General features: G+C 34.3%; 1 protein-coding gene across 6 annotated transcripts in view; it reads left to right on the top strand.

Moving 5' to 3' along the window:
- LOC136838628 (DNA cross-link repair 1A protein-like) overlaps positions 1-14,076 on the top strand; it is a 105,324-nt gene extending 91,248 nt beyond the window's left edge. For all 6 annotated transcript variants that reach the window (XM_067103909.1, XM_067103912.1, XM_067103911.1 and 3 more), the window contains 4 exons: positions 5,178-5,302; positions 6,703-6,878; positions 7,666-7,807; positions 11,006-14,076. In XM_067103909.1, coding sequence (XP_066960010.1) covers positions 5,178-5,302; positions 6,703-6,878; positions 7,666-7,807; positions 11,006-11,160 — 598 coding nt within the window. In that variant the 3' untranslated portion in view covers positions 11,161-14,076. The remainder of the gene's footprint in view (positions 1-5,177; positions 5,303-6,702; positions 6,879-7,665; positions 7,808-11,005) is intronic.
- Positions 14,077-14,613: the final 537 nt, after the last annotated feature.

Genomic DNA, 14,613 nt, shown 5'->3' with positions numbered 1-14,613 from the left:
ATTGTGTTCGAACTTGCACATGAGAGAGAGAGAGAGAGAGAGAGAGAGAGACTATTGGCCTCAGTCAGGTTGTTACATGACAGATATCCATTTGAAAGTCAAATAATACAGCTGTATTGAAAATAATGATAATTTTTAATAAAACTTGCTTGATTTACTATATGCAGTTATATTTCATGTATTATTGTTATATTTTTATCATATAATTTATGAACATAGCGATCATGTGCCGTTTACATTCTGGTGATGTTCACAAATCATTAGTTGATTGCATTTCACAGGCATGATCACTACCATTTGTTGCTAAATGAAACATATTTCAGAAATTCACTTCTTAATAAATTATCAAAGGTGGGTTTAAAAATGCAACTTACTTTATGTATACATTCAGTAAATTAAACGAAGTAAAGGTGTGATTTAGTCAGTTTTGGATATTGCATTTGCCTCTTCCAAAACATTTTTTGGCCTGCACATATTTGTTTTTTCAGCCACAGCTACAACCTTAAATTTAGTGGCATACTTTATTAACACTATTCTCTATTATGTGAAGGATGAATACAACTTTATTTTATTTTTATTAATGGAAATCACCATGGAAAATTAGTAAGTTTTTAACAGATCGACAACTGTCATGCAATACTTAACAAAGGTAAGTTAGTTACAGTAGCTAACATAGGCAAATAGCTGTTTTTCGATTTGGTTCTTTATGACCATACTTTCTGTTGTTTATGCCAGTGTCTTGCACACAATAGTAAATAGTTGTTAAATCTAAAAAAAACAGTAACGAGTTCTTGAACAAGCCTCAACTTTTATAAGCCTGTCTGAATGTGTGAAGATTTGCATTTAACCTACTGAATTTTTGCTTATAGGCCCATTTGTTAGTTAAAACCCAATGTAGATGTAATATGTATTATCAGTGGTATCTGCCAGAAGTGGGACAGGCGAAGAAAGGACAACTTCTTATAATCTACCAAAAATGCATCTTGCACTTAACAAAATATAAATATATATAAATATATATATATATATATATATATATATATATATATATATATATATATATATATATATATATATATATATATATATATAATGTATATATAAATAAAAATAAAATCCAGTCTGCTAAGTAAAGGACATAGCGTCGAAAGGCCTCGCAGCACTCCAGTGTTTCCGTTTCCTTCGTGGATTTTATCTTTATATATTCATCACGTTCCATATTTTCATGATTCAGTTATATATATATATATATATATATATATATATATATATATATATATATATATATATATATATATATATATATGTATGTATGTATGTATGTATGTATGTATGTATGTATGTATGTATATATATAATATATATATATATATATATATATATATATATATATATATATATATATATATATATATATATATATGTATGTATGTATGTGTATATATATATATATATATATATATATATATATATATATATATATATATATATATATATATATATATATATATATATATATATATATATATATATATATATGATAAAATCATGTTTTGGGACAAAATTTTAAGGATTATGTACAAGATCAGATGATACACAATTATATGGGCGGCCAGAAAGTAAACTAAATGTGTACCAACTGGGTGGAGGGGATTCTTCCCCTTCCGTCAGTAGCCAACTACCAATATCCACCTTGTTTTAAGTTAAATGGCTGACTCCAGCTTGGCTGTAAGTAAAAAGTGTTGTTTTTAAGTGTCAGGTTTAATACTACTCAATTTGCTAGTTTTATTTGAGCTACATCTGAAAGGAGGAATAATATACTTAGTGCAGTTGTGGAATCTTCTGACCACCCAATGCTTCAGCGAGGAGCAAATTCTTTCATGCTTTCTGCTGATGCCTCCTGAATTTAGGTGTATCTTTTTTTTTTTTTTTGCAATTCTCTCATATTTATTCATTTGTATGCATAGAAATCATGAGTTTGACAGGTGCATTAGAAGACCAATGGAGGGATGGTACCATCAGGAACGTCACTTCACCACTCCTGATGACATCAAGCTGTTCTTTTGGGACATGTTCCACAGTTGATATAAAGAAGCACACCCTCATTCCATCGTTGAAAGACACATCAGCCATCTGACCCAGGGAAGAAGTTCAAGCATGTTTTATATAGTATTACAGAAATGGAAGAACCAGCAGCCTGGTGATGAAGAATAACCTGGCCCCCTCCATGCTGGATCCCCTAAAGAGAATGAGTGCTTACATTAATATGACTACCATGTACTTTTCCAAGAGGATCCCCAGCCATGCTCAGGAAGGTGACATATATTCTCATGCAGGACCACACATAACATCAGAATAAAAAGATGTGACATTATCCCAAATACTAAAGTCATTGGTCATACAACCAACCACTGTCACCTATGCCTCCTTGACACCCTACACACCGGGAGAGAGGAAGCCCCATTGAAATACCACACAGGAGACTTTTTCTCCCAACATCAGCATGAAGGGCATGGTCTGCTAGTGTGTCTGGCATGCAAACCAGTGAGAAGCCTCTATCTGCTGGCAGCAATCCTCCCAGAACTACCACCCCCACATTTTCCAGCACTCACACGGGGGTTAGGCTGCCACCATCGGGATCAGGGAGAAGGCTTTGCTCAGCAACAATAACGCCCTGGCAGCCAATGAGAATTTAGTGCTGCTCCTGCCCACAGCACTGTCCCCTATGTATATATTGCCACCCACACCCCTTTTTTTCCAGAATCGTCTCACCTGTCTTGGAATGACCATTGGGCTGGTCGGAATGTTGGCAACAAGAGAAATACCAAAATGAATACCTGAACTACAACTGTGGAGTCCATTTGCCAGAAACCTGCTGTTAAAGTCTATAGGTTTATCCCGCATATTTCACCACCTTCCCTATTACATAAAAAAAAAAAACTGCTGTACACATCCTGCTGATGTATTTCTCTCTGTCAAAGTATGAACATTACAATAATGCTAATTCACAATAACTACAACAACATTGCCTTAAAGGATTTACTCACAAATGCTTCTGAACTTAATTAAGACAAAACTAAATGGATACCCGTACAATGTATTTCTACATATTTCATAACTTTTGATTACCTTGTCTGCTCCCAAGTGCTGGGCAAGGTTCTATGCTATGTTAGTTGGTATATATTTAAAATAATTAATTGTTGGAATTATTGTACTAAATTTATATAATCTCATTATCTCCAAGATTTTAATTTCTTTGACAAAGCTCACCATTTTGAAAAAGTACTCTTGTATTCCTTTAGGAAAAAGGCAAGCACAAGCATCACAACAATTTTTCTCAACATCTGTGATGTTGCTATCGGCGGAGTAATACCTGTTGGAAGTAGATCCGCATGAATGTATTTCCTGTAACACTTGAAGAGAACCCCGATATTAAGAATAACTGGGGGACTTTCTATATATCAAAATCCGTTTGGTCTGAATACAGGCAGTCCCTGTCATCAGTTGGGGTTCCATTCTGATGGCGTGACGATAAGGGAAAATCACTGATAACCGAAAATCGTCATTTTTTGGCGCTTAAGGGTATCTGCATCGATAACCGGTGTATGGCAGCGATAACTGGAGATCAGTGCCTCTGTTAGGCATGCATCGGCACCAATACCGAATTATCAGTGCTGATAACTGAAAATCGGTGCTGAAAATCGCCGATTTTCGTTGCTAGACATGCGCCATAAAACCGGATTACCGATAACTGGGAACTGCCTATAAAATATTACAAATGAAATACTTGCCCTTTAATAAACAACAGCACTTGGAAATCAAGCACGATAGGGAACTACAATCATGACTGTTTTGTAAGCAAAAAGTTAGGCTAACCCAATTTACCCTTTCATGAATTATCCATCATTGTTAGAAAAAATCATTGACTAGTGAGTTTCATAACAAAATTGTCTAATACAATATCATTGCATTAATGCTAATTATCACTGTCAGAGGGAACAACAACAAAGCAATTACAGCATAGCCTAGCGATCTATTCTTGACTTCTTGCCTTGCAGAAGACCTGCTGGGGCCCAATTTTGACAAATACAGTATAGCCAAGCCTACCTATTAAAATTTTAACAACTAAAACTCTTCAGTGGGTCTTAAAACTATGTACTGTACTTTGCTTGAGTGGTGTTACAGTGATCAACAAATGCGCAGCCAAACACTGTTTCCAGAGCAGAACTTGAGGAATAGTGAATTCTCAGACAGAACAGTGTACATAATGAGGAAGATAGCCGACATATGCGCTTTTGTCACGTGTGAGTAGGATGGCTGGAAAACTGAGGCAGTCGTTGTGGACAGGGAATAGAACCCTCCTGTCCAGAGTCCTTTATATTCTGTTATTGTGGTAACAAGCACTATTCTGGCTGAGACCAAGTATAAGAGAATTCTTTGAGATTGGTTGGTCTTGTCTTGTGGAGCCTTAGGGGGACCATGAAAGTAACTCCTTTAAGGACTCACAGCAGCCGCCAAAAATAGGTTTTTCTTGCATCAAAATCTGTTATTTGCTTAACTTGATAAATGGGAAAAGTTTTGGTTAGATTATTTTTTCCAGGTTCTCTAAATGCTTATCATTGACAGCCACTTCATTTGAGTAATGATTTTGCTTTTGTTTTTGTGTCATTAGTAGTTGTGACTTGGACCATTGGTGGATGGTCTCGTATTTGTCAATTTTTCATAAGTTGCATTTTAACAGCGATCTATCACATTCACAATTGATCCCTGATGCTCTTTACCTGACGAGAGCAACCAGATATGCTGAACAGCAGCTCCAATATGCAGTAAATGTGCCTCACTGCCAAACTTCTCAGAAATGTAGAACAGTCTCCCTGAGGATGTATGCAATTGGAACTTAAAATTTTAAGTAGAGTTGCATCACATTACTACCCAAAAATGGTTCTCCTTGTATTTTAATCATTTACTTACATTTTTATATATTTATTTATTTTGTTAATTTATTTTTCTATCCTAATAACTGATCTCTCATCATTTCTTATTACTTTCCAATGAACATCATATTCGTTGGAAGCTTGAGTTTCAAGTTAATGGCTCCTGTGGGCTTGTTCCATATGAATAGGGTTCATGCTCTGAGTAAAAATAATAATATTTGACTTTGTGCCCTTCTTTTCCAGGTATTGTAATCCTGCATATAATTTCCCAAGCCAGGATGAAATCATAGAGAAGTGTGTTAATATTGCCACCACTCATATCACCAAAAATCCAAAATCCTTTATTGCTGTAGGATCTTATACTATTGGTGAGTGCTGTATATGGAAATATAATTTCTATATCATGTTAGTTGCATTAAAACCAATTTTTTTTGCAAACTGAACTCATTATTACTTAAACAATGCTTATTTGTGTATAGTACATGATTCCCAGACATAATAAGCCACTGGCAGAACAGATCAGTTGCCTCATGTAGACTGGCACATGTATTCACACTTCCTAGCTAGAGACAAAAAGCTCGGCCTGCTGTCTGAGATCCATGAAAATTATGCTTACTTTACAAGCTGATGCAATCATAGTCGCTAATAATATGCCATGTAGAAACTCCCTCACCACTCAAAATGTTGTCTTGACAAATGTAAAATGTAGAGCAAATTACTAGCATTTTACATCTGATAAGGTGAATTTCAGTAAAATCAAGAATTCAAAAATTGAAGAAAATTCTCATTAAACATTAATCTTTAAATTGTCTTTAAAAAAGCAAGGAAATCATGTAAAAACTATAATAATAAATGTAATGTATTACAACCAAGCAGTGAACAGCAGTATATATATAAAATATGAATAGGGAAGAAACAGGAAACCATCACATAAATCTGTGATACAAATTGTTGATGTTAATTAACCCTTTGTACTTCCTAAATAAATATAAAAAAAAATTGCTTCATAAAAAATAATGGTCACAAATCAGAAAACACAATGCTAATTAACTAACATCTCTTGCTAGTCAGACAAAAATATTGACAAATATTAACACTTCAAAGAAAGAAAATAAAATTATTGCAAAATTGTCTCAGTACAATTAGAAATAAAGGAAACTTACAGGAACTTATGAAAATAACTCTGGTCTGATGAAGAGACAGCAAGATCCAAACAAAGTAAGCATAGTTTTACTGAAAAATACATTAAAAAGGAATGAGAAAATGAAGATTGTAATTAAAAGTATATGATTCTTTGGGAGTTGTTAGCCAGTCAGCAGGTACACAGATCTGAGGGACTTCAGTATAGGCTAAGTTAGTGTAATCAGTAATACTTTCTTGAAATGATGAACATTTGAGAACACCATGGTCATCTTTTCAAGAGAATATTACTGATTACACTAACTTAGCTTATTAGTCACAACAAACAAAATTGTCGGAAGTATCAGAGGGATAAATATTGTCATGATTTTTAAGAGGCTGTGGAATGCTTTTAAGGGAAAGATTAGTTCAATGTAAGAGAGTTTATCTTAGAAAAATTAAAGTTCTAGTTTGTGATGCAGATTAAGAAATTCTCTAGCATTGACTCAGCAGTTAGTTGATTGATGAAATCTTCTCCCTGAAATGTTGCCACATATTTGGGAAAATGCTTTTGTTGGATGAGTAAATAGTTGTTTAAGATTGTTGAAAAGGAATTACAACATTGTCTTTTCTTTCTGTTCAATGACAGGTAAAGAACGTGTGTTTCGAGCCATCGCCTGTGAGCTTGACTGCCTTATATGGGCTAGTAGTGATAAGCAGAGAATTTTACGTTGCCTTGAGGATAAAGAAATCACTTCAAGGTTAACATCAGATAAATTCAGTGCAAAGGTCCATGTCATAAGAATGAATGAGATCCATCCCCAGGTATTTTAATATTATTCATCATGTTATTGTTTATGTTCATTTTAATTACTTGTACTGTATTTCTGTAACTAATTACAGTAGTTCAGACTATGATCATTGATCATTTTTGTGTAGACAAGGTATCGGGGCAGATAGAAACTAGATAGAGGATTTTCATTTAGTTAATTTATTTAGACTTGTTATGTAGAGTGAATTAGATTTTATTGTTACTGTTATTATTTGTTTACACCCGGTATTTCACCTTTATTGTTAGACACATAGTAAGTTCCCTCCTCTCTTTTATCATAGGATCACTCTACTCTCTTCTGTCTTGCAAACTTTGTTTGAACTTCTGTCTGGTCCAAGTTTTCTTATATGTGCATTCTCCATGACATTCAGACCCTTCTACCTCTGCAACTAGTATTTCTCATCATGTGTACCATGTATCAAAAGATATCCTTTATTCATGTAAAAAACAAGTTTTTATCCAGAATACAAATATGAAAAAGAGAGTAAAAAGAAATATATACTTATTTATAAAATTTTTTTCGTGGTACATTCCAGTCAGGAATTTCAGCGTTTTGTAACTGCATGTCCTTATTAAGTGCCAGCGTAAACACCAGATTGTTAAGTGCAGGCTGTATACTTTGTACACATCCTTTATTTTTTGTTCTGTGAAAAGTTTATTATAAGTAAAGCTGGTACTTTACAACAAAGTTCTCCACATACAGTGGAGCATATATAAGTTTAATCTAAAATTATGTCAGGGAGGTACAGTGACCTATCTGATAATATATTCTTATTTCAGACATTGTCAGACTATGTTGTCAGCATGGCTCCGAAGTACAATGAGGTGATAGCTATACGTCCAACAGGCTGGGAACACTCGGAAAATAATGAAGTCCTTTCAGACATGTCACCAAAGAAATTTGGTGGTGTTTATATATACGGTAAGTACAAGTGCATAAGTTTCCTTCTTTTTTATTTTATTTACGAACCAATCTTTTACTCTTTCCCAGTTTGTAGCAACATTACTGTATTAGGAACAGACTACAATAGATTCAAGTTTTTCATTCATATTTGATATTAGCAACCCAAAATACTGCATAGATCCAGGCTCAATGAATCCTAGACACTCCATTTCCAAATATAAAGAAGATTGGCTACTAGATGACTGGCAGCACTGGCCATGTGAGCCTCTGGACCCTGAGTCCAAGTTGTTGTGTGGTCATGACCAAGTCAGACATATCTACAGGTGGCAGTGGCAGCGGCAGCCTGACCTCGCCCCTCATAAGTGATCCAGCACTGGTGGTAGTTTTTAGTATTACTTGCAGATATGTTGGAAGTTCTGGTATAGACCTGAAAGACTAATGGGTTTCAGTTTTTGCTGATTGGGATATCAAAGGTCTTTGGAAGTACTTGAAATTTATCCATGACCAAACTTCATAGCATCTTGAATTTCAGCAGGAGATATACTCACAACTGGCATATAACTCTTACTTGCAAAATCTTTATCAGGGTCCTACAATGACTATCTCGGCTCTACGTCTCACTTGTGCAGATGTGGCAACATCCTATTTCGGCCACCTTCATTGCACTCAGGTCTTCCCAAAAGTTCACCGATCCCCAGGTTGTGCTCTGGAAATGGTGTTTAACTATGCATTTTTCACTCTCAAAACACCAGTCAAGCCAAGTACTTAGTTTTAAGACCTAGTAAAAAGTTTGTTTCTTAAAATTTTAACAGGCAGGCTTATATTACTTTAATTGGGAGCCAATAGGCCTCTTGCAAGATGAGAAGTTAGGAGTAGGTTGCTAGGCTATGCCGTAATTGCTGTGCTGTTTTTTTCTTGTCTAACAAAGTGAGAGTTAGCATTAAGGCAATAATGTTAAAACTTATTATGCAATGACCTTTTTACCATTAATAGATAATTTGAAGTTACTGAAAGGGTAAATCAGGTTAGCTTAACCTCTCGTTTACTGAAACATGTGATCTTAGTTCCCAGTTGTGCTTCATTTATGAGACCTGGTGTTTACTAAAGGCCACTGTGTGTGTGTGTGTATGTATGTATGTATGTATATATATATATATATATATATATATATATATATATATATATATATATATATATATATATATATATATATATATATATATATATATATATCAATCAATCATATATATGTATATCAATCAATCAATCAATCAATCATAGAACTCACACCACCACATTCTGTCCCGGGCTAACTCCTCAAGATCTCCCCAGCACTGTCTCCCATCTCCTGCTTCCCGCCTCATTGTCCTTAACCACGTCTCCATTGGCCTACCTCTACCTCTTCTACCAAGGGCAACCCACCCTGGTGTATCTCGTACTATTCCCTGTCTTCTATACACATGGCCTAGCCACTTCCAGCATGAGAATCTAACATACTCATTGACTGGCTGCACCCCCGTTACTTCTCTAATTCTGCTATTTGATATCCTGCCCCACCAATTAATTCCTAATATTCTTCTGATAGCCTTATTTCCAAATTCTAAGAATTTATTATCTGAAGTCACTGTACTGCACCATGACTCATGCCCATAAATCAAAATACCCCTAACCATTACCTTATAAATTTTGATTTTTGTATGCACAGAAAAATTGCTATTATATTCCAAATATTTTTAAGCATTCCCATTGCCTGGTGAGTCTTTTTTAATTTTTACTTAAATTCTGTGCTCAGAGAACCATCCTTTTCTAAATAAGTACCCAAATATTTAAACTTATCCCCTTGCTTTACAACCATGCCTTCAATTAGACAATCCTTTGCATTTTCAATATTCATATTCATGATTTCAGTTTTTTCACTATTAATAACCAAACCAACCTTTCATCAATCACTCACTAGACAATCTAACACTCTCTGCATCTTTTCTGGTCCCTCGCAGATCAAAACTATATCATCAGCATAATCTTAAGTCAAGAAGTTTCCGATATATCTTATGCCTCAGTATATTGATCCGGAATACATTCCTTTTATTGATTGCTGCACGGGTTAAAGTAAGAAAATAAGTTTTCCAACTAATTTAAAAAACTTTCCTACGGTGTACCTAACCAGTATGTAAAAACATTAAATGTTCATTCTATTCACCTATTTTTCACAAATATTTCAATATAAAAAGTCATAGATTTTAGTTTCTCATCAGTAAAGGCCATACTTTGACCTCTTGTGGCCTTGGGTGTTGACCAATCTTATTGTGTTTGTAGCCATTGAATAGATCATTCTTTAAGCTTTATTTTGAGAGGTGAACGAGCTCTGTAGACCATTTCATTGCTGAGTTATTGCAATTTATGTAACCAATGCACATAAAAAAGGGAGTGATTTTGATTTCATCAAATTCAATGAAAACCCTGAATAAAAAGATAACTGCCAGGTTTCTGGATGTCTACCCTCGCTGAAAAGGTGTCCCAGTGGACCCTCTAATTAAATCAAGCATGTAATTTTCTGGCCCTTTCATGCATGCAAACACCCCTTGGCTCCAGGACTAATGAGGGGTAACTCCTTGAGGACGAAACAAGTGACTACACTTTCAAAAAATACTTTAAAAGTATGCTGCTTACGTTCAGCAGTGAGTGAATTTGTTAAAGGAAACACAAACCTTAATGTACTTTACTTATTTTTTGGTAGTGCTATTAACTGGGCTAGTATAAAATATTTTTTTTATGAAACATTCAGTGATTTCTGATGAAATAAATGTTGGTATGAAAGAAAAAATAATTTTTTGAGTTCTGATACTATACTTACAAAACAAAAATCATGGTAAGGCCTTGAACAGGATGTCAGCAGAAGAGAAATAATGGAACAGAAACGCATGCAAAAGAGACAGAACAAAATTTAAAGATCCTCGTAAAAAGCAGCATTGATGGTTTCTTGGATCTACAGAATGAATAATGATGCAAGTCAGGATTGCAAACATAACTGCACCCAGAAATTACCTAAAAAGCATTGTATTCCCAAATCATTTTAAAGAACAAGGAGCTGCACATGTTACCCTCTTAATATCCTTTTCACAAGTAAACTCCCAGTTTTCACTGGATTTTGTTTGTGGGTGTAAGTAATCAAGGGTGGGAACTGGAATTAAACATGTTCGCCTTTTAATTTTTCAGGTATACCATACTCTGAACACTCCAGCTACAATGAACTTCGGAGATTTGTGAAATACATCCGTCCAAAGAAAATTATTCCCACTGTTAACGTAGGAAACCCAAATACAAGAAAGAAGATGGAAGAGAGTTTTAGTGAGTGGTTGGAAGATGTGTGATTTTTATTGTATACTTGCTTTTATAGCTTTGTCTCATTAAAATTACTCATAAATTTATTTATATGAACATGTAAGGAGTGAGGTTGTTATTTAGTATTTGGCTTCAACTAAGAAATCAGCCTGAGTTTTAGGTTTTATTTTTTATCGAAAGGACTTTGGCATTGTTATTGTTGTAAAGTCAGTACAGAAAGATTTTATGTGTATTGTGCATATTACCACATCAAGTTTGTAAGTTGCATAAAAATGATTTGAGTGCTTATAAATTTTGCATGGATTGTTATTATACTGTACAGTAACTGTAGTTTAATTTCATATTTTTTTGAGAATGCAATGATAAATGTACACAAATTTTCGTAAGGCACATTTTTTAAGAATGAAGTGATAAATGAACACAAACTTTCGTAAGGCACGTATGTGTCCTTGCTCATTGTATGTTTTCATATTTCACTTCTGTTAGTGTCTGTGTAATAGCATAAGAAGTGCAGACACCAAAGAAAGGAAGAGATGAACATTTTATTGTTAGCATCTGCCCCTCCTGATAAGTGACAAAATCCATTAGGTAATAAAGAAATTCAAACAACCTACACAATTAGTAGCTTGGAGCAACTCACTTGACTTAGAGTGTACAACAATTCCATCTAAGTAAATAAAGCATAAGTGGTATTCATAATTTTCATTCAATTTAAAAGTTAATTAATTTACTGTATTCAATTTCAGAGAAATCTCTGCAAAATGAATTGTTTAAAAAAATACATACATACAATGCAGTAGCTGCGTACTTATGCTTGAAGCAAATGTAGCTGATTTTATTACTTTACCGACTTACTGGGTGTGTTTGCAAGATATCCAAATTACACAAAAATAGTAGTGTGAAAAAACCATAAATGTTTGTGTCTATTATAACAGAATTTATAAAATGCCTCTTACTTACTGTGTGCCCCCTCTGTCTCTGATACAGTGTTTTTATTGACATTTACTTATTGCAGCACAGTATTGTATGTAAGACAGTAATGTATTGGTATTGTACATTAATATTTTTCAGTCCATGCTTGTGTATGTATGCATACACACTCGCATTGCTTTAAGATGAACTATGCAATCAATATGTGTTTTCTCTCCTCTCTTTTTTTCTTTGTGTGGGTTGTTTTTTATAAAAGATAATTTTGATAGAGAGAGAGGGAGAAAGGCAAGCAAATATGAGATTCTTTTTTATAAAACAAAGATTTTTGAGAGAGAGAGAGAGAGTTACAAGAATTAGGATGTCTCAAAGACTTTTTAGTCCATCCGAGGAGACGGTGTGTGCTCACTTATCTTTAGGAGCAGATTTCACTGTACATTTGAAGTGCTGTAATGATTTTGTTTAGCTTTCTTTTAAACTCTTCCACACTGTTGCTGTTGAAAACTTCTGGTGGCAGTTTATTCCATGTGTCACATATCTTGTTTGTGAAGAAGTTACCACAGTGAGATGTGTTGTATCTCTTCAGTTCTAGTTTCCATCCATTATTTCTTGTCTGGCTTTCATTTAATTTGAAGAGGTTACTGTCTACTTTTGTTATGCCTTTCAGTATTTTGAATCTTTCTATTAGTTGTCCTCACAATCGTCGTATTTCTAAGTCATACATGATCAGGCTCTCTAGTCGTCTTTGGTTACCTATTTGCCTAATGGTTGGAAGAGAGAGAGAGAGAGAGAGAGAGGAAGGTGGGAAGGGAAGGCAGGCATATGCACAGTTTTTGTTTAGTTTACTGTACCTCGGTGCATGTTGAGTATACACATCACACACGCACTGAAAAATTTATGAATGAACACTATATATATTACTAAATTAGTAACTCTGTATGTATTACTAAATTAGTTATGGTACTATACTGCATTAAATAAATGTCAATAGAAATATTTTGCCAGAGGCTAGGATGGTGGTCAAGTAAGTGTGAAGATTTTCATAGTGTTAAAACAGCCACAAAGAAGTGTATGGTTTTGTTTTTATATAATTGTTGTGCATTTTGAATACCTTGTAACCAATGCAATTGTCTACATTTTTGTTAATTGTACAGTACCGTAATGCATTGTTCCATAAGTATTTTTAGAAGCAATTTACTTGGCAGATATTTCTGTCAAACTGAATGATGTGAATTAATATTTAAGATGAATGAAAATTCCACTTTGGATAAGCTGTTAATTACTTTATATGGAATTGTTGTACACTAAAAGCTAAGTGAGTTTATTCGGGGTACTGTATTGTGTAAACTATAAGCCCAATCTTGTTTAATTGGTAGTTTTCATTACTGTACTTACAAGGAGGCAGACCCCCAATTGTCCATTAAGTTGAGGTGTCACTATACTGTAATATCAAGCAGGAGAATAGAACAACACAAAGTCATTTATTAACAATCAACACAGTTTACTTGAGATAGGACAAGGTTGATGAAAATGTTACAATATAGGGACTGGGTCATAGGATCAGGTAGCAGCAGGCCATCGCTGAAATCACCTTCACCACCCTATTCATAACAGCAAATGTTAGCCTTTGCATAAATTGGTGGCAAAAGTGAGAGGATTCAGTAAAAGCTAGGGAAATTATCAATACAAGATGGGTGATGGAATGCCTGCAATTGCCCCTCCATTATCCTACCTGCATATGTGTATAGCTGAGAGGCAAAATATACAGTACAAGTATCTCAGTGGGGGTTGTCAGCAGGGAGAAATCCCATGGCAGTGTTCTTTAATAAGAAACTTATTATATAATGAAATAAAAATTTGACACATAATAATGAGAATTGGAAATATAAAAAGCTTAATTATATATATATATATATAACTATGCCACCATTTCTATGTCATGAATCCTTCATGCAGTCATAGTAAAGTAGCTGAAGGTAAAGGGTACAGCTTTAAATAAATAAAGTTTTTACAGATTAGTATTCTTGTTTGCTAATCCTGGGCAAGCTTTATGAAAAATCTTAATTTTTTGTTTGAGTTATAAGTATTGATAGACTGGTTTTCTCTAATGAAACTTATTGACAAATTTTTAAAAGCTAGGAGAGAAAATATTGTAAATAAGGTATTCATATTGTTACTCTAATGGAATGTTTTTTTTTTTTTTTTAGTATCACTAATGTGGGATCTACTTTCTGGGACATGAATGTGAGATGTAGACATGTGAACAATAACACACTTTCAATGCATGTCACCATGGCTTGGTCACTCAGTACAGTACATGCAATTAGGGTACTGTATAGTTGTTCAAAACAGATCACCCAAGATGTAGTCTCCAGATGTTTTTTTCCTAGAAACTGTAGTTTTTGTTCTTATGAAATGTCTACCAACAACTCATTGGGGGGTATTGAGTTTAGTCTTGGCTCACTGACTGTTTGTATTAGGAGGAAGTCATTGAAACTTAGCAAAACTATGAAATTCCTAGGAACATTGAGTGTGCTGAAGATTCCTACATTCCC

This window comes from Macrobrachium rosenbergii, chromosome 5 (assembly GCF_040412425.1).
Source record: "Macrobrachium rosenbergii isolate ZJJX-2024 chromosome 5, ASM4041242v1, whole genome shotgun sequence".
NCBI classification, from domain to species: domain Eukaryota; kingdom Metazoa; phylum Arthropoda; class Malacostraca; order Decapoda; family Palaemonidae; genus Macrobrachium; species Macrobrachium rosenbergii.
This window is presented reverse-complemented; position numbering and strand designations above follow the sequence as displayed.